Source organism: Syngnathus floridae, chromosome 11, assembly GCF_059516105.1.
Source record: "Syngnathus floridae isolate MCC-2025c chromosome 11, RoL_Sflo_1.0, whole genome shotgun sequence".
NCBI classification, from domain to species: domain Eukaryota; kingdom Metazoa; phylum Chordata; class Actinopteri; order Syngnathiformes; family Syngnathidae; genus Syngnathus; species Syngnathus floridae.
In genome coordinates, this window is record NC_142423.1 from 7,396,458 (window position 1) to 7,416,597 (window position 20,140).

The 20,140-nt window shown below is 40.9% G+C and overlaps 1 protein-coding gene across 10 annotated transcripts; it reads right to left on the reverse strand.

Moving 5' to 3' along the window:
• Window positions 1-91: 91 nt before the first annotated feature.
• On the reverse strand, window positions 92-19,799 carry ampd2a (adenosine monophosphate deaminase 2a). Of its 10 annotated transcripts, none has more exons than XR_015861265.1 (19): window positions 18,270-18,328; window positions 8,576-8,707; window positions 7,822-7,952; window positions 7,394-7,462; window positions 7,098-7,209; window positions 6,815-7,001; window positions 6,146-6,284; window positions 5,982-6,071; window positions 5,432-5,561; window positions 5,118-5,312; window positions 4,900-5,031; window positions 4,552-4,715; window positions 4,353-4,479; window positions 4,112-4,275; window positions 3,922-4,042; window positions 3,665-3,838; window positions 3,491-3,601; window positions 1,444-3,356; window positions 92-1,397 (listed from the first exon to the last, which is right to left on the reverse strand). XR_015861265.1 is itself a non-coding variant. In XM_088389469.1 (19 exons), the coding sequence occupies exons 2-19, from the start codon at window positions 18,327-18,329 to the stop codon at window positions 3,141-3,143; spliced, it is 2,448 nt and encodes an 815-aa protein (XP_088245595.1). In that variant the 5' UTR covers window positions 18,330-18,345; window positions 18,561-19,799; the 3' UTR covers window positions 92-3,140. The 10 variants fall into 10 exon arrangements, 9 of the variants coding, with proteins under 9 accessions (XP_088245595.1, XP_088245593.1, XP_088245592.1 ...); XM_088389469.1 differs by adding an exon at window positions 18,561-19,799 and having other exon boundaries at window positions 92-3,356; window positions 8,576-8,706; window positions 18,275-18,345; XM_088389467.1 differs by adding an exon at window positions 18,561-19,799 and having other exon boundaries at window positions 92-3,356; window positions 8,576-8,706; window positions 18,272-18,345.
• Window positions 19,800-20,140: the final 341 nt, after the last annotated feature.

Here is a 20,140-nt window from a genome sequence, read left to right on the forward strand (position 1 = left end):
CACAACGAAAAAGTGAACTTTGGCGACATCCACTGGATAAAAAAATGAATTACAGTGACAGCAAACCTCGGAATAAAAACAGGCACGGCAGTAGGTGATGAAGAATCGTGCTTTATTTGAACTGCTCAGACATGTTAGCTTTCTTCAAAGAGTTGTGAATATATTGTGTGCTGATAATCTCGCGACAGACCGACAGTAGGCAACAATAACTAAGGGATTTGAACAAAGAAAATCATAGAAACTACTCGGATTTAACATTTGAATACTTTTAAAAGATGCCATTCATTTGTGTAATAAGAGAAAATGTAATATTAATAACTACAGGATTAGGCATTGTGAGGTAGGACGAGCTACATTAATCTGGAAATTAACATCAGACAATCAACCAAATTAAAATTTGACATTACGTTCAGATTTTTTTTTTTTTTTTAATGTGGACACAAACAATGAAATAGGGAAACTGCTGGTTAGACTGTGGTAAACAATGGAAAGATAGATTGTTTAGGCATGGCTCACATTAAGGTTTCCCCCTGGGCTGGAAAAAACGACACGTGTTGTAGCCAAAGATACTACTCGAGAGGTGATATTAACATGGATGTCAGAGCGTGTGTAATTATTAATTGTTGCTACATGACACCTAATACGTAACACAAATTTGGACCATATATGTTGCCAAATACTGGCAAACCAACTGTTGTTTTCAAGCCAACCAAAACTACATGAGATACCACCAAATAAAACCTCTTATAGGAGTCAAAACATAGTTTAAAAATAATTTTGCATTATTTCAATTTATTTTTTATTGATGTAATGCAGTGATTCCCCACCAGTGCCTTAAGAGATTATTTCTAATAAAACAAGCAATAAAAGAATGAGTTGAGCATTAATGACCCGCCTCCACAATGGCCAAGCAGCATCATAATTATGTCAAACATTAACAGAATCTGATTAACACGAATACAAAAATCACAAATACACGCTTTTAAAAATACACTTTGTATAATAAGGTCAACAGTCTCATACTTTGCGGGACATTCACAGCATCTCTGCGGTGCACCTCCTTAGCTTAGCGTAGCAACTAAATGACAAAATGGGGGGAAATGAAGAGAATAGGCAACATCTTCAGGTACACTTGCACAATCTACAAAGGGCTACATTGAAAGTTTTGTCCCTGTGAAGACAATAATGATCCATTTTGATTAATACTGTCTGAGGGGTATTTAATTACCTTTGCTGTGTTCAGTGATGTGCTTGTTTATTGAAGCATTCAAGCTTGGTGTCAATTAGAGTAGAAGCCACTATTTTGAAATGCCAGTGTTCTCACGCAAATTCATTCCATCTTTCTATCTGCTGAAACAGTCACCTGTTTGACATTTTTGTGTGATGTCCAACCTAAACTTATTGATTTTGTGTCATCTTGGTGCCAAGGAACTGCGTTGTAACGATAGTGTCTTTATTAAAGTCAGGCCAGGATCTATTCTAGTGTGATAGAAAAGTAGTGCTTTGTTAGCAATTTGTGACATCTATAGGCAATTATATTTCATTTGTGGCAGCAACACCAAATACTTGCAGGTCAGGGCTTGGTCCCAAACCTCCGCATCATGGGGTAACACTGCACAGTGGTGCCTTGATATACAAGTTGACTTTGTTTCATGCTTGCAACTCGAAATTTTTATGTTTCAAATCACCTTTCCATATTTAAATGAAAGTGTTTCAGCCCCCTAAAAAAAAAACTCAGATAGTAGATAGTACTCCATAATATTGTACTTTATAAACCCATGCAGTAATAACAGTTACACAAAAAGTTTGTGAATCATGATTCATTAATTCCTTCTGGTGTACATGTGCACTTGGCCACCAGGGCACAGGGTAATAGACAGCCAGACACGAAGAAGAGTTTCACAACTACTGTTAAGTGACTCGAGTCACTCATATCTCAAGGCACCACTGCACTTGGTATTGAATCCTTCATATAAAATGCTTGGTGGCCTGAATGAGATTATTTATCAATGTAAGGTTATAGGTGATTCTTCAGGTGATGCACAAGTATTTGAGATGTAACATGTCAAGTTTGAATTGCTACAAGAGCCAAGCAACAGTCTGGACCACAACCTAGCATGGTCAATAAGCTAATAGAAAAACTAAATATACAATTCAACAGTTTGGGTGTCACTTAGAAATATCAATACACTTTTTTGGGGACATGGTAAAATCATGACATGTATTCTTAGTTGGATTTTCCCGCTACTGTATAAAGGTGTACCAAGTTCCCACATGGAACATTAACTAGCCGCTAGTTTACTCCGTAAACAAATACAACGCAGCTCCGCCTCTGGCTAGCGGACGTCATGGCGAGCGATATGCTTTTGTTGATACAGCACACGCATTTTAAACAGTTTTTGACATTGTATGTTGTCACAGGTTATTTTTATACAAAATATGTTCCAAGTGAGCCCAAACTCTTTGAATGGTAGCCTATTTCTATGCTAATTCTATAGCTGGTTGGTGGGCATGCTGCCTCACATGCCTCATGCAGGCATGCAAAAAAAAAAAATCCCTAAGTCAGGTGCATGCCGCCAGGTGACTTCAGTTCCACTCATTTGAACAACCAATTCTAGATGCAGGTAATGCTGCGTGGAAAAAGAATGAACAAGGCACTGTGAACATTTGGTGCATATGTACAGTGCGATGGATGCAAAGGAACAATCATAATAATTTTGAAAACAAACTTTCAGGCCAATAAAGTGTGGAGGAAGCATTCTTCATGGCCACAGTGAGGTAATGCTGGGATGTACATTTACGGTTGAGGTCCCACAAGAAGGCCTTCATTCTCTTTCTCTCAGTGGAATGTTCTGACAGAAGCGGGAAGGAATAATAATCGTGCTTGTCGCTGTGCTTTGAGCCGCAAACATTTGCTTGTGCAATTTTTGATATTCATCAAGAACAATGAAGATTCGGCCTACGGTGCATCACAGTGAGTACACATAGATGGATGGATGCAAAAATGGATGGATGCCCAGCTGACCTTCCTAACGCCGGCTGCTGATGAAAATGTGTGTGAGGTTTGGAAGTGTGCAGGCGGGACGAGTTCCTTACGATGACCTCGGGTGTCAGGTGACATGGCCGACGCTCGGTGTGCTTTAGTGGCACTCGGGCAGAGGGCCCATGCTCAGCGTGTCCTCCTCGCTGATGGTCTCCAGCTCCTCGGTGCGCACGGCGTGCGTGATGAGCTGCAGCTCCTCGGTGAGAGTCTCGCTGCGGTACGCCACCCGGATGTCGGGGAGGTTGCTGCGGCGGATGTCGTTGCTCTCAGGGCCCTCTTTGTAATAGTTGGGGCCCAACCAGTAGCTTTTGGCCTTGGGAGACAACAAGGGTGCTGCTGTCACTTGATAGTCACAATTTCATTTAAATATCACATCACAACTATGCACAATTACAGACGAGTAACATAAAACCGACACCGGCTGAAAATCAAGACAGCAATTTTTACCTTGTGTGAAAAGCCACTCATGAGAACACTGTTTCTTGCCAGCTCGCACATGTCGCAGGAGCTCAGCTTCCACACCTGAGTGGCGATGCTGTACTCCTCCATGAGAGGCTCCTGGACACACACATTGTTACTTCTGACCATCTATTACGCAAGCTGAAGCGTCCTTACGCTGACCTTGGTGAAGTGGAACTGGAGGGGATCGTCCGTGGACAGGGATACCATGAGGCCTCTTGACAGGTACTCTGGCAGCGGATTGCGGTGGTAGCTTAGGAACAGGCTGTTGTTGCTAAGAGGGGACATGGCGATGCCGATCTGGGCCAGGTAGTACAAATACTGCAGCACAGGAGCCTGAGGAGAAAAATGCCAAAGACATTTATTAATAGAGGAGAGAGTTGACTCTAAGCTTATTCATTACGTGATGTGGTGTTGACCTTTCTGAGCAGCAGCCCATGGGAGATGTTCTCAGATAGCATGAAACCTGACACCAGGTGATGGATTGGCCCCGCCTCCCCACAGTGAGGTCGCAGTACAAACGTATGAAAGCCTCGCCTCCTGTTTTACAGAGATTTTTAGAATTTTTTTTTCTTTTAACGAGAGGGAAAGTTGTCAGTTTAACGTCACCTGCGCAGATGATTGAGCACGGTCATGTTGGCGTAGGTGTAATAGAGGTAGTAGGAGTAGGGCGGGTTGTCCTCATCTCTCCAATTGGCTGGCAGAGGACTATCCAGATTGAAAATGTGGTGCTCAGGTTTGGACTCATCATCCACGCTGTCGAAGCCCACCACCTGTATGAAGAAGAACGCCGTGGAATTTAGTCTGTGCGAGTAAGAGTCACGACTACAAATTTGAAATTGACACTCACGTGCTCCAGAAAGAGATGCAGCTCAGGATGATTTTGGGGGTTGATGGTGGCTTCAAATAGAGGCAGGAAGATGTTCTCCAGCATCTCCTGGAAATTAGCCAGTTGCTTCTTTGTGTGATACACATCACTGTGAACATTGAATGCTTGTGAGAATTTGTTAAATAAGACTGAGGCTGGGTTTTTCGGTCAAGTTACTTACAAAAGGCGGGGCACCTGGATAAGCCAGCGCACATTATCCGAATACACCCGATGTTTGACGGCCCACTGGGCCAGCTTGGTCCATTCATCTCTAGAGCGACCGTAGATGGACAGCCGCAGCTCTGAGTTCTGGTATTTGCTCTCCTCAAGATCGTACATAACCTCCTGTAGAAACAAATGTTTGTTGATTTTGTGTCCGTGTTTAAAGTCTTAAAAGTCTGCGGGTCTGATCTTCTGGGTTTACTAATGTCTTTGCGCTTTAGCTACAATAGCGCTGGCAGTTTTGACAAAGAAACATTTGCACGAGCAAACCTTGAGTAAATTAGGCCATATGAAGCTTCTTCCAAACCTTGACTATGTGTGCAAAGTATTTCCCCTCAACGCAATTGTCAGTCTTGATGAAGATCTCTCGGAGGATGGACTCTCCGATGGGGTTGTATTTGGCATTGAATTTGTCAAAGCGATGGAACGTGTTACGGTCCTGTAAAAAAAAAAAAAAAAAAAGTTATAATGATGCCCTCACACACGGATTTACTATATTCTGTCCTCCTTGCTCCAATTTCTCACCGCATGCATGTCAAGCGTGTCCACGCTCAGGTCGAAGGCCGTCAGGTTCATGGTCTCGAACACCTCCTTGAGGGTTTGACCCCGGCCGCGCTCAATATGAACAATCTCCTCGGGGTATTTTTTCATAGCCCTCTTGATGAAGCGCAGCAGATGTTTTTGGTTCATACAGGACGACGCATGTATGTGTGTGTCGACCTGGAGTCACACACACGTGTCATCATTTCAAGATTCAAACAACAATTTATACATAATAATAGTCATTTGGATAAAGTTTGGTTACTGTAGCTGAGCTAGCACAGTTTGTTGGATCTTACTTTGCGTATGTTGTAAAAGTCTCTATGAGGAACTTTCTTCTGGGCTGCCAGCTCCTTCATCTCATTTAGGAGGATGTGCATTTGATATTTGGAGCTTAGGTATTGGAGGCGCCGGTAGCAAAATGATTTCCTGTTGGAACGCACATGGAGATTTAAAAAAATAATAATAATTAAGTATATTATTGTAAATAAAATAAATTTAATTTAATAGTCTATAAAAGAAAAAAATTGCAATACATGTAAACATTATATAAACTCTCCCGGTTGTCAAAATAAAAAAAAAAAAAACTACAATTACTATATGACAATGAATAAATAAAATAAATAAAAGTAAAAAAAAATATATATATATATATATATATATATATATATATATATATATATATATATATATATATATATATATATATATATATATATATATATATATAAAACATACATATATTAATTATACATTCTATACAAATTATAGAATATTTGGACATTTTTAGAATTATATAAAGTCACCAATATGTGGATTGTCACCGAGAGTCAAAAACCTAATACTTACACAGGGCCATTAATGATGAGGGCCATCATTACGTTCATATCTGCAATATATTCTTTCAGGTCAGGATATGGCAGGTCTAATAGTGTACTTCTGCAAACACAGATTTGATGGTCAAAGTTCAGCGACACAAGTACTGTTGAAACATTCTTTGCCAGGACACGTACTTCTCTGTCGTGTTCTTGGTATAAACATGCATTACTCCATCTACCATCTTGCAGCTATATTCCGTATCGGAAGGGAGACTTTTGGGGTCCAGATTCTCATAAGGGTGCGTCTCAGAAACAGGTGGGTGGACGGGGGCATCTGTACAAAAAGTGTGGAGAAATCGCATCATCTCAACTGCCGACTATCATGTTCAACATGGAACTCGCTCGAGGAGGACAGTCAAAGCATCGAAATTCAAATGATCGAAATTTTTCCTTTAGCTCAGTGGGAGACTGCTGTATTCAAATGAGCCCCTAAAAATGATTCAGAAATGTATAATAACTAAGTAAAAGGTTAAAAGATGCAAAAAAGAAACATGGAAGGATCAACTAAGCCTGAAATTAGCACAAAAGTGTAGTGTAGCCTAAAAATAAATAAGCAAAAAAAAAAAAAAAAAAAAAGGGCTTCAATTTGCTAGGGGGCATGAAAACTAAACTCTGTAGCTGCAGCAAATAGGTCATGTGGTCAGATGAGTCCAGATTGAGCAAAAACTAAATCAGGTCAGCTGACTACGTTTTGAATGATCGGATTTTTCCCACCAACGCAAATGGATCTGGCTTTTGAGCTAGAGTCGTTCAAACAAAATAGTGTTCCATATGACACAAACACGTCGGCGAATCAACGCATACCAGCATCGACGGGGGTCTCGGGGAATTTGTCATAGATTCCCAAGTCCAGCAGCTTCAAGCCAAGGTCCTGCAAGGCGTGAGCCGTGGTCTTGCAAAAGGACTGCAGCGATCTGTTGATGTACTTTTCTCGAATGAACAACGCCTTCACCACACACTTGGCAGCGTCAACCAGGTCAGTGAAGGGCACCTGAGCAGATATTAAATCCACATATAAGAGAGATGGGCTAGCTGGAAATAGTTTCAGATTACTATTTTTTTAAAAACACGACAAAGCCTTCCTCACCCCGCATTTTTCCTCTCCGGATATTGAAACCCGCTGATATTCTCTCTCCATCGGCAGTTCCCGCTCCTTAATGCCATTATCAACGGCATCAACACTTTTCTCCTTCATTAACCTTAATAGAGGGCAGTTGAGAGTTGTGTAAAATGTGTGTAATTTTCAGCGCCATTACGTTAAATGAGTGGATCTCACGGGGCACACCCGATGCTCTTTCTGACGTGCTGCATCATAACAGTCGGGGACTCATTGATACGTTAAAATCAACTAGCGAATGACAACGTGAAGCAGAGCACACTCACTCGAGATCTGCGGCACTGTCGATTTTCATGAAGTCCTGTTTGGCGCGGAGCAAGATCTCCGGCTCAAGCCTTGGCGTGAGCGGGGGCAGCGTAGAGAAGCGTGTTGAAGAGGGCGGCGAAGGACAGGGGGCAAATTTGAGGTTGAGCACACGGACAGACAGCGAACAATAGTGTGCGCACTACACACAGATACAAGCACAGACTGATTACAGCATTTTAGCATTTAAGTAATCAAGGGGATTTTCAGAGACGTGATCATCTGATTAAGTGGTGCAGATGCAGGAAGCAGCAACTCTCCTTGCGTAGCACGCGTGTCCATGTGTGTGTAAGTGTGAGTGTGTGTGAGTGCGTCCAAGCAAGTAAGCAGGAGAAAGCCAACACTTTGTCTGACATATCAAAGACCGCAATTGACAACTTTTGCTCCTCACTTGATGTCCTGGCTGATCTGCCGCTCGAGTCGGTGCCGGCGCTCCTCCAGCTGCTCGATGGGGCTGTCCTCTGGGAACTCATAGGGGGCGCTGCGCATCTCACTTTCTGCCATGCTGCGCGTGAACAGCTCCTGGCATCAAGAACACAGTCGTCAGTGTGGGGAACATCTGGGGTCAGCTTTCACAGGAAAAACAAACGCAACCTCGGCTGAGGCGATGTCGTATATCATTGGCAAGGTCAGTGTTGAGCTCAAAAAAGCTCAAGTGTCATCTCCATGCAGAATTTCGCAAGATTACGAGCATAGCGGGGTCATTTCAAAATTCCCACTCAGATATCAAACAGTCCAAGTCCTGCGTCTGCTGCCTCTCTCTTATGAGCCGCCATGTTCAAACACAAAAAACATGCAAACTTTATGCTAGCAAACTATAAATTTATTCTTGTAAATGTCTTTGCCGTCTTTTTAAAAAATCCATAGATTGTTTTGTTTAGTTGTATACTTGTAAAATGTCTATGGGTTGTGATTTTTATCCCTTCATGTTTTTACTTTACTGTCATTATTAAAAAATACAAAGGAATTATCTTCACAAAATTGAACGTCATTCTCATGTCAATTTGTTTTAATTACAACTTAAGTCCACTGATTCGATAACTTAATTACCATCATTGAAAATTAAGCGACACTATATAAGATTGTTCCCTAACAGTTAGACACAACCAAATCCCTAAAGGAAGTCTAAGCAGATTCATTCTCACCTCTGCAATTTCTTTGAACTTCTCTTCCATGGAGGTGCGAAGGTCAACCGGGAAGTGTTTCAGAGAGACGGGGGTTCCCGGGAGGGAACGTTGGGGCTTGAGGGATTTGGACCCAGTTACACCGCACAGATCTGCAGACACGCCAAGATACATCGTCTTTGTGAAGGCGAGGGCTAATGGGGTGTAGATGCATATGAGCCGCGTCCCATGCTAAATCCCAAACAATGACATCCATCACTTTACTCGCTTCACTCTAAAGTTGACACAGCTTAATCAGACATTGTCTATAAACGCAACATCAGACAAAGTAAACAACTTAGACACAAATAGAAAAGTAGTTGACCCCAAGATTCCAGAGTGTGTGTGTTTGCAAGCTAAAATTGGAGTCTCATTCTGAGCCACTGTGATGAATATTGAAAATTTTCCAAGTGGCGTGCAAACGTGCGGTTACCTAGAGAGTGTAAAGTAGCTTTCAACAGAAATCTTTAAGGGGCCGCGAAGCACAGCAACACATAAAGGGAAATCCGGATGAAGTATCCTAAATCCCACTCGTTCCCTCATTTGAAAAAAAAAAAAATGTGGCCAAGCCACAACATGCACCTGAGTTTGACAGAGGACTTTTCCGTTATCTGGACCTGCTGCAAACAGATGGCCGTGTCCACTCCAGACCAAATCAAACACGCTGCAAGCAAACAAGACAACGCTGCACATTTGCTGTCTTCATGGTTCAGAGAAACGAAAATCTCTGAGAAAGCCTATCCTTAGATGTGTGCTCTGTTCACTCACTCGAAGAGAAATGATGACTTGAGGACAGTGACACCGTGAAACATGTCAACACACATAATGCCCTCCTCGGTTTTAGCATGCAGTAATCCATTCAGTCTCCCCTGCCACAGATGACTCTTAATCCAGCAATCCAGAAACTATTTATCTCGGTCGCATCATGTGACTGTACCCAGGGGGACACACAACCATCCCAGCAACAGGCACCCTACAAAAAAACAAACTTGTTTTTGTGGTTCTAATGGATGGCTGGCTTCCAAATCTCAATCTGTGGTGGATGTTTTTCCCAATCATTGAGTAGAAAAGTTCTGTGTGAGTAAAGACGTGGCCTGGTCTGTAAACAAGACATGTAGGACGTCCTTGGCATTGGTTTAGTTTGGGGGGTGTCTCAACAGAGCAGTTTAAACACTTGAATGTTTTTCTTTCCTCTTCTTGCTACAGCCATGGCGAAATCCTACTTGGTGTGAATGTGTTGCCAGGTGTCGAGGAAGCTCCTCACCTCAAAAATGTTGTTACTTGTTTGTGAGCGTGTATTTTTGAACAAAATTCTCCAGTTCCTCCATCCGTCGTTACGCGCAAGCCGAAAAGGTCCTGTCAAATCTATTTGATGTAAAACTTTTGAAGTTGCTCAAATTCAAATTGCTGTATTTGTCAAACTATGTAAAGGCAACAAATATGCCAGAGAAATTTATTATGATTACATAAAGAATTAAAGCGATTCAGAAGCCACTGCAGAGGAAAAAAAAAAAAAAAAAAATTCTACTACAGGAAGTCTCCCTTATCTCTTTTTCCACTCGGGTAGTGATTGATATACGGTGACTGATTCAATCCGCGTTTACTAAAGGTGTGACTTCGTTGCTCAATGACCATGTCAAGAATAACCACAGAGTGTTGTCATGTTGACAAACATGAAGCCTTGCGGTATTGTGTTTGCACGAAGGTAGACGGAGTCATGCGAGGACATGAGAGCCCACAGCGTTTTATGAGCTATAAAACCAATTTGTGACGTAAAACCAAGACCAAAATCTATGTTAGTGTTTTTTTCCACGTGTTGCCACGCATACTTAAGTGGCACACCCTTGCCTTGTCACTTGGCCTGTTCTACCATTTCATTCAAATATGCAAAACAAATCATAGTATAATTATTACCACTGTGATGACTACCATTATGCAAAGTAATTTATAGGCACAAACCAAGGAATTACATTTATTTGTAAATTTGATGATGAACATACATGGGAAAGGTTTGAATCTACACAGTATTTTTTTTTAAGCATTTTTGCAATTCTACTTGGTTACTCAGCAAAAACTCACAGTTTAATAACCGGTTTAGTCTTGGGAGTAGTTTTATGATTGAGATATTACTTTCTTCCCTTAGAAGCCAAGAAAAGACACAGGTGCTCCTTAGCAACCAAAGACGAGAATAAACCTCCACTTTTGGTCCTCCTCATTTTGAACATTCATTATCTTGCAGGCGAACAAATGGATGATGCTGAGGTCATTTTGTTGACTCTCAGAGGACTTTGCCAGGGAGCATTGTCACAGATAGCGTGACAGCGTCTTTGAGGAAACAGTAGACCGCCGTTTTGTCAGAATACCAACCAACACGACATCACAAGACAAGCCGCTCACACCGAAACATTGCCCCACGAAACACTAATGCGTCTCCTCTCTAATGAGAGTGATGACAACATTGAGCTAATAGGCAAACTGACTGACTGCACACTCTTGCAGCATGCGCTCTCATTATGCTCTGAAGTGATTAAGCCACTGGGGGGAAAACTACAGCTCCATAGCAGATGCCCTGAATGTCCACCCACCGCAATAAACTGAAGCTCATCAAGCTTTCCTAAGATCAGCATCATAGCAACAGAGCAGCCGAGCAAATGCATGACGCAGCCGCCTCTTCCATACCTCCTTCCCCATAAGAAAAACAGGCTGTCAGCATATTACACACTAAACAAGTTTCCCAACACCCCATTTGGGACTTGTGCAACCTTTCTTGCATGATAAGAACCTTCTGTGTCGACCATAAAGAGGGTGTTGAAACTTGTAGAACAGTATTCGCGTCAACGCGGCAAGTCAGTCATCATGAATGAGTGGAAGTTACAATACCTCCTCTGCCCTGTCTTGTCCTGCTTTCACAGTTAATGTCGCAGTGGCCTGGTCTGAGCTCCTGCGGGATGCTGGGACATTTAACTAGGCCTGGGACAGTCGCTGTACCCTCCCCCGTCGGCCCGGTACATGAGAGAATGTCAGGAAATAGAGAGCGATGGGGATATTCTTACAACGTAAGCTGCTCTAGCACCAGGATGACAGAACGTCCCTTCTTTTTCCGTTAGGCTTCTGCTGTTGTGCTGTCAGTACGATGTTGATCGAGTTGCCCCCCTCTTTTCTGGTTGAGCCCCCTTCTCTCTGCCTCGCTCTCTTTTCCCGTGTGTGCTTCTCGGATTCTTCCTGGGTCTCACCGGTTTGCAGAGGATAAACAACCCGGAGTTGAAGCGACCGGATTTAAATACTGGGCTGGAACATACCACGTGGACAAAAAGGGGTGGGGGGGGAGGTACCCAGACAAATTACCTCACCCTTCATTGTGCTTTAAAATGGAGGAGGCTTTCGCCTTGTGGCCACGCCCACTCTGCTCTCTTCCTTCCTCCTCCTTATAAACAGTTGCCTCATGAATGCATAACACTTTTATTTCGAAGATGGAGCCAAACTTTTAAGTAGGCGATGTTTGCAAATATCATAACTTTGAAGTATTATTTGAAAATTGAAATGTATTCATTACTATTTATGTATTTAAAAGTTCTATCATAGGATATTATTTGATATTATTAGCGTGTGTGTGAAGTTCATTAAAAATAATCTTCCAATGTAAATAATGAATAATTATGATTATTTTATGATTATATATTATGATAATTATGGTTATATAGAATAAGTAAAATATACATACATAAAACCTACTGATGATTGAAATAAAACAGTTTTTGTTTTTTGTTTTGTTTTCCAAATGGCAACCTTTGGATTTAAAGATTGCATTTCAATATATTCGGTAGTTAATTTGAATTTGATTAACTGTTCAATTGATATGAATGCTTGATTGTCTATATGTGCCCTGTGAGTGGCTGACAACTAATCCAAAAGCTCATTTACTATCTGTGGCATTACACCAACACATTATGACTCAGATGTGCAAACACAATTTAAATAAATTGTTAATATGATTTTCAACGTAACGAAGCGTGACTTTAGCATTGGCATAAAATATCTCTGTCCTCCAAAGGTTAATTCAATTCTTGGTCTGAAGGGCTTATAAACTGAAAATGTCAGTTAACAGTAATCGAGTGGCAGATCAACAGCTTAAGGGGCACAAATATTTGACAAGTCGCCAATGCCTGCAAACCAACCAAAGTAGCAGTTAGGAACACCTACTTTGGTTAATTACACCTTTCTTTCTGTCAGAAAAAAGAAATACGACCGTAGAAAAACAGTGTACAGTGCACTAAAGCTGGGAAAGGCTGCCTTAAAGTATTTACACAGGGCTGACATGGAGTGTAGTATCAATCTAGCTAAATATATGTTCATCCACTGTATGACAGCAACATATAGTGATATGCAAGTAGAAGTAGCTCATCCTTTAGATAACAGAAGGTACAGTTAACCTGTGTGCCCACCATTTGGTGTGCCATGAGAATTTTGTAATGTCAAATATGTGCCTTGGTTCACTTAAGGGTGGGAAAGACTGATCGGGCGGGACATTGTGTTTTCAGAGAGCTAATGAGTGGCACATGAGAGTAGCTGTGCGTTTTGTTTCCCAGTACGAGGAACAAAAACAGGCATTGCAGCAGAGAGCTAATCCATGACCTTGTATAAAATTCCCATGTGAATTTACCGCAAAATAGCACACACACACTGACTCTTCACGACTGTCAAACTCAACAAATGGGTTCCCAGAAGCTCTTATCTTCTCTACAAGTCATCACGAATACAAACTATATTATGGATGCTAGCAAGGCAAATCCACACCAAGGTTCATACATTACCAAGTCAAATTTCAAATATCGCCTGGTTCATGTCAAAGGTGCTTTCACAATATGGGAATATTGCAAGCATGTTATATGACATTTGTTTAAGGTATATACATCAGTGACAAGTCCAAAGGTGGACGCAATAAAAAGAATGTTGCTTCAGAGACGGACCAATGCTACACTTCGATTGTTTGAAAGATATTTTTATGTCTGAGAGGAGATAAGATGAGCCTGGGTTGTTAATGCATGGTATGGGGATTGTTTGAAGGGCAATGTAAAAAGAATTTCAAATCTTATCAATGTGTTTGGGGATCACAGTTAGTTGTATATTTATGATTGAAACATTAATAATTTGGAGGGGAGCTCAGATGTCACTTATGCGTGTTTGTATTAAACATTGTGGTGGTGAGTTTGGGTTTCTTCGACCTGCTGAGGGATAAAAAAGTCAAACTTCAGTCAACATGGCTTCATTTGGGATCAAACCACATGGAGCAAAATTAAACTGGATCTTTGAAATATTACAAAAGAAGCCGAGATGGGGATAAAGCTAAGCATTGCGCTTAGCTGTACTTAAGCAGTGCAATGGAATCCATCCATCCATCCATCCATCCATCCATCCATCCATCCATTTTCTGAACCGCTTAGTCCCCACGGGGGTCGCGGGCGTGCTGGAGCCTATCCCATCACATTCATAAATATCATAAATCATCCGTGCTGACATAAACTCATGTTGGCTTAATACTCCGTGTGATCCAGCAGGGAGCGTTCTTTCCACTGTCATGCTGTGTGTGAAGTAGTAAATTAATAAATGTAATATAAAGACTGGATTCTCAATGACTGCTGGCAGATAACACTCACTGGCTAAGAGTTTGTTTCCATCATATTTTTTTATTAACATGTCTCAAGCTGAAGGTGTTTGGGCCCGCGGGAGTGATTAGACACATGCTGTGGCTCTGCAGAGAATCTGCTTGACCTTGTATTATCTGTCCCACCTGTTGGGGTGATGGCTTCCGAGGCACTCCCCAAATCCCTTTTCCACTACTGACAGACCTCCACTGTTAGACACAAGGTATACATAGCAGCAGAAAGGCGTTGAATTTTCCATACAGGCACAAAGTAAAATAAAATTTTTTGAAAAGATCTTTCAAGTAGGTCTTGATGTCATTTAATCACAAAACCAGACAACTAGATATGATTATAAAAAGATTCTACTAAATTTCAATACTCAGTCCTGCATATGCAATAGGTTCTCTTTACCTAAGGGCTACAGTACGTGACTCAGAGCGGTTGTACAAAAAATCTCTGCTAAGGTAACATGTCAAAGCGCAAAGCAAATATATGTTTTTAAATGGATCAGTAGTTTTAAATTCAGGTTCAATGAGCCAGGTAGGGCAGTGACCTTCTACATCCAGCAGATGGCGCTGCTGTCAAAAAAGGATGGCCATACTGTACGAGGCAATGGACAACCATTTTAAAGCACATTATCGCCACCTATAGGATTGTACGGGTGCAGCATGGCCTGCAACTCATGATTTTTCAGTCAAGCTAAGACAGATGTGTTTAAAATTCTTCATCATATTATCAGTATAAGGGAGTGATCGCTTTAGTCAATCAAGCTGAAAATAAAAATTCACTCCACCTCTCTGGCAAACACTTTAATAGCCTCTATATATCACAGCATGTCGCCCAGTCTGCAAATCTTCAGTGCTACATTATATATTCTATTTCATGTGACGCCGAAGGGGTCCGGTGGGAGGGAGCCACTTCCAGAAGGAGAAACTGACAGGCTAATCCACGTTTCCCTCAAAAAAAAAAAAAAAAAAAAAAAAAAAAATCAACACTCATATAAGAGAAGCATTTCAAACACACTGGGGCATCAAAGATGGGAATTTATTTGGAAGCTTATCAGGGTTGCTCTAAGGTCAGATGCTGTAGAATTGAGTTTATTTTTATACGAGTAGCAGACAATTTGTCATTACAATTATTACAAAGACTTTTTTGTGATCTGCATGTGGCTCTTATGACGGATCACGCATTCAGGCGGTTCAGCCGAGCGACCAAGTGAGAGCACAAAAATGGCTGCAGAGCCCTCTAAGTTATTTATTACTGCAGCAAAGATGGGTTTCCTCATCAAATATGATTCAGTATCAGCAGCAGCGCCCCTTTAAACACACATTTGTGCTTGGTCATAGCATGCTAGTGCTACAGCATACTGTGATTACATAATGAAATCACTATGAACATGTAATTGCTTCAAAATGTAATTATTTCTGCTTTACCATCACCAGCAGGCAGTCACTCATCAAACTAAGTAAAGAATCTCTGTATTCAACAGCTAGATATGCAGTTTAATATTGCATTGTTGACATGGATGCAATGAAAAAAAATAATACAGGAAAACCTTTAAAGGACATATATTTTCTCAGAAGTAATCTTTTAACCAAACTCCTCCTGGGTCAAACTGTCACATCACCAAAACCTTTACGAAGCTAACAGGCAATGTTTTAAATAATATTTGCGCTTAAAATAAAGTTAACAACAACAGTTATTTTCCATTTTAAAATGAACTGAAGAACTGGAGAAGTCGCATAGAGGCTGGCGCTAATGTTTACGTTCGCAGTTGACGTCAGAGTCCTTATCTTCACCATGCACAAAACCTCTCCCAACCACTGTTTTTTTTGTTTTTGTTTTTTTATAAAAGCCACCAAAAAGGTTAAATCCACACCATCAATGTTCTGAAATTTGCTGAAATGACATCTTAGGGATGCTCAGGTCTTACTGATAGCCTAATTTTAACTTACTGGAGCCTAACCCTGCCTTGCTGACTTTAGGCGAAAGGCAAGGCACATCTGGGACTGGTCGTAAGCGACTGGCAGGGCACATACCAACAACTATTTTACACGTATAAGTAAGAAGCATGTTTTGTTGGGAAAGTAACGTGAGAAGAAGCCAGAGAAACTCAAGCACAAGCAAAATATGATTCAATGTGATGTTAGGTACTCGTCATCTACAAATTAAAGTTGTATTGGGTTTTTACTTAACAATACCTAGCACACATACGCAGAAAATATCATCATCTCTTTATGGTGACAAGATAGAATGGTTGCAAGCTGTGCAGAAGTAGAGAGAAGAATGATGCTTAGCCAGGCCCAAATGATAAAACTCTCATCACTAGCAGAGAAGAGCAAGTGAACATAGATGTGTATTTCCAATATTCAAACTCAGTCAAATGCATTTTGCACAACTCAAGTAATTTCTCAGCCCTGTAAAACTTTTTTTAAAAAGGTACATCCATGGCAATTCATTCTAACAGTCTCCTCTGGGTTATAAAAAGCTCCTTCACCTCACTTCTTTGACATACAATGTTAGCTTTTCTCACTGATTCTAAAGAATCCCCGATTTAGTCTCACTCACCAGGACTGGTGGTGCTCTGCAGGCTCCCCCTCTTGCGGAGCGGGGACTTAGGCTTCCCTGAGTTGTCACCAGTGGAGAAAGATGCTGACATCTTGCTGCCTGCATTCATGCCGCTAGTGGAGCGAAGCCCATTAGGGCTGCGCAGTGACCAAAAAAGGGAGGGGGGAGGAGGAGGAATGGCTCCGACGCATGAGCTCCGTCTCACATCAGGGCAGCCAGGCGGCTGGACCCACGCGAGACTGTGACAGGCTCCTCTGCAGACTTGGCTCCTCCTCCTCCCTACCAGCCGCAGGTCAATCGAAACACTAAAATCAAGGATTGCCCAACTCCTGCTGAGGGCCATCCTCCTTGGTTGCTCTAGCAACCGGAAAATAAGCGTCAAGCAGCTAATGTAAGGGGATCCAGCTGTAGGAAGACACTGGTCGCGAGAGTGCAGCTAGCATACCGGGCAGCTTGCCTCAAGATGGGCTGAACAGGAAGGTGAGTGAAGGACAAAAGTTTTTTTTTCCGCCACACTGATCTAAAAATAGCACAGACATACAACCAGACCCGCAAAAGGCAAAAGGAATGCTGGAAAGGTGAGTGAAGTTACTCAAATAAACCAGCTTGAAAGCAGTCCCCAAATAATCATCTGAAAAGTTCCAAAACAAGACACACAGCCCAAACACTACTCAAGATTTAGTAACAGCGACAAACAATGTTAAACAAGGTCAACATTGTGTCACATTATTTGCTCATCTTAATGTTTAGTACCGAAGTTTTTATTATGGTATCTATATTAAGAGACAAACGGTTACACATAATACATCTTGTAGCACTGCTAATGACATTATTCTTTTGCCTTTTCTAAATAATAATCTGTCAAAGCCTGTGTCCTTTTATAAACGGTTAAGTATTAGCTGATGATGAAAGATGAAGACTCAGTTTAATGTCGTGATTTTTGCAGTGAGACTGACGCAAGAGCAACCAACACCACCACCTAGTGACGACAATTATTTATGCAGCTAGAAGTGAAAATCCTCCACGATGCCATACACAGCGACCTCATTCACTGTTGGTTTTGTGTAGAAAGATGCAGATTTAAATTAAAATATTTATATGTTACAGACAGCAGGGTATCATAGTGATAACGTTGACACACACTAGCCAACACATACAGTGGGTACACAAGTCCAATAAGGGGATTCAATGCAAGAAAAAATATGTAGATCCGTTTTTCTAATATTAAGTTACATGATGTACCATTCGGGACAGTACATATATTTTCTTTAACAATAGACAGTCCAGTCATTGATGACTTTTTCCACTTTTACTTTCACTTTTATGTGGAGATCACGTGACATCGTACTTGAAGCAACCAAACTTTAAAGAAAGCACTCAATATTTCGAAGCTGAATTTGAAATGCGAATGAAAAATGCCATGTTATATGTAACTTGGTAAATATAATATGGGAAATTGATGACTTACCACCACCACCACCACCCGACATGGTTGCAGATGAATCGGAATCCGTGAAGCAGCTCATTAAAACAGGAAGTTGCCTGTCAAAACACGACAAATAGTTGATGTATTTTTATTCCCCTGATTCAAAACATAAATTCGCTGGCGTAAACGGGAATCATATCCCTTAAACCTCGAAGACTGAGCTAACTAGCTGCAACAATTTAGCTTCGTGTTCTCTCGACTCACGTTAGCGTGTTAACAGCACGGCTAAGTTAAATAAGTTATTGTTCAAATAAGTATGTCTTGTTTCTACCTTGGCTTTGTAACGTCAGCATTTGCGTGGTTAAAGTTGAACGGAAGTCATCCAGTCGTAGGCGTGTCTTTTTTGTTTAGTGTTTCCTGCTGTGTGCTTCGACTAATAAATCATTCCTCCCACGACGGAATCATAAAAAATAAAAAAAAGTATGGTGATGGTAGTTTAAAAAAAACAAAATGGTTGAGCACATGTACTCACAGGGGGAAAAAGGCTCTTAGAAAAAGTAATTTAAAGCTGCAATAATTTGCTGACATATTGTAATTTGATGACAGCATCATAATGTATAAATTATTTTCAAATAAGTAGATTGCAGGGTGCTTTTTAAACCTCTCAAGTAAGCTAGTCATACACAACTGAGAGCAGATGGAGGTCACAAAACGCAAAGTTAGTGTAAAGAGTAAAGTCTGAAATACACAAGTTAACGATTTACCTTCCACTATCTGATGAAACCAAGTTTAATTGTTGTCTATAAGACGGTAGTATAGATAAATCAACAACAGCATTATTATTTTTAGTAAATATAAATAAAATAATATTATTCAGACCAATTAAAGTAAGTATCTAAACAAATGTTCACCAGCTAAATGAAAATAAACGGTGTCGCTTATATTGAAAGACCACAAAAAATGTCTTGGTCTACTCTATACCTTTACTATGATCTTAAATTAGCTTGTAGTATATGATGAAATCAAATGTCTTTCTAGGCCATGAGGAAAATTCATCTTCTTTCTCGCCTTATCATGCTTTTCATCTGCCCCCACACTCTCCAGGGCCTTCTTGCATAATGGCACTTCAGCTTCAATGGCCTTTGCCCTCCTACAGGCAGTCAGTACAAAACACTAGCTTGAAAACTTGACTTTTTTTTATTTTACAACTGCCACAAAACACTAGCTTGAAAACTTAACTTTTTTTTATTTTACAACTGCCACAGCAAGCATTCATACTCGCCAGCCACGCCAAGATGTTATGCTTTTCTCCACAGCCGTGTAAGTACAGTTACAGTTTTCAAAGGGTGAATAAAAAAAAGTAAACAAAAAAATCATTCTCAATCTGCTGTTGGGTGTTTGTATAGAGCAAGGGTTGTTTTCATTCTTGATTGCTGTATTCAGTTCTATATTTTTCTTAATTAAATGAGCTAAGAGGAGGTCATGAAATGCAACTCATTGAATGAATACTCACGCGATCCGTCCTAGATAAAATAAGTGAAACAAATGTGAGGAGGCGTCTGGTATAGTCTGTAAAAAAACAGTACTTAGAGAAAACACACAGATAAAGAGAACAAGCTCCTCCCACCACCCACAGCAGCACAGAAAAATGTCACGAGGTAAAAATTGCCATGGGGATGGTGGAGCCTGGCGGATCTGGAGGCGAGTTGATCCATCGTTGGGGCGTGAGGATTGCCACACTCCGCCATCCTCCAGACTGCAACACAGAAGCCGCATCATCCTGTGAAAAGCCAAAATATATATTTTTGAATGTGCTAACGTGTCAGAAGCATGTGGGAATCATGTAATTGTAATGTACTGTAAAATGAATCGTATTCATATGATGACAAATGATAAATAAAAGATTTGTGG

Coding starts and splice junctions, on each gene's coding strand:
- ampd2a (XM_088389465.1), bottom strand. CDS start 16,912: ATGAATGCAGGCAGCAAGATGTCAGCATCTTTCTCCACTGGTGACAAC. Junction 4,480..4,551: donor ATCCAGGTGCCCCGCCTTTT/GTAAGTAACTTG, acceptor CAATGTTCACAG/TGATGTGTATCACACAAAGA. Junction 3,602..3,664: donor TCCAGTTCCACTTCACCAAG/GTCAGCGTAAGG, acceptor GTGTGTGTCCAG/GAGCCTCTCATGGAGGAGTA.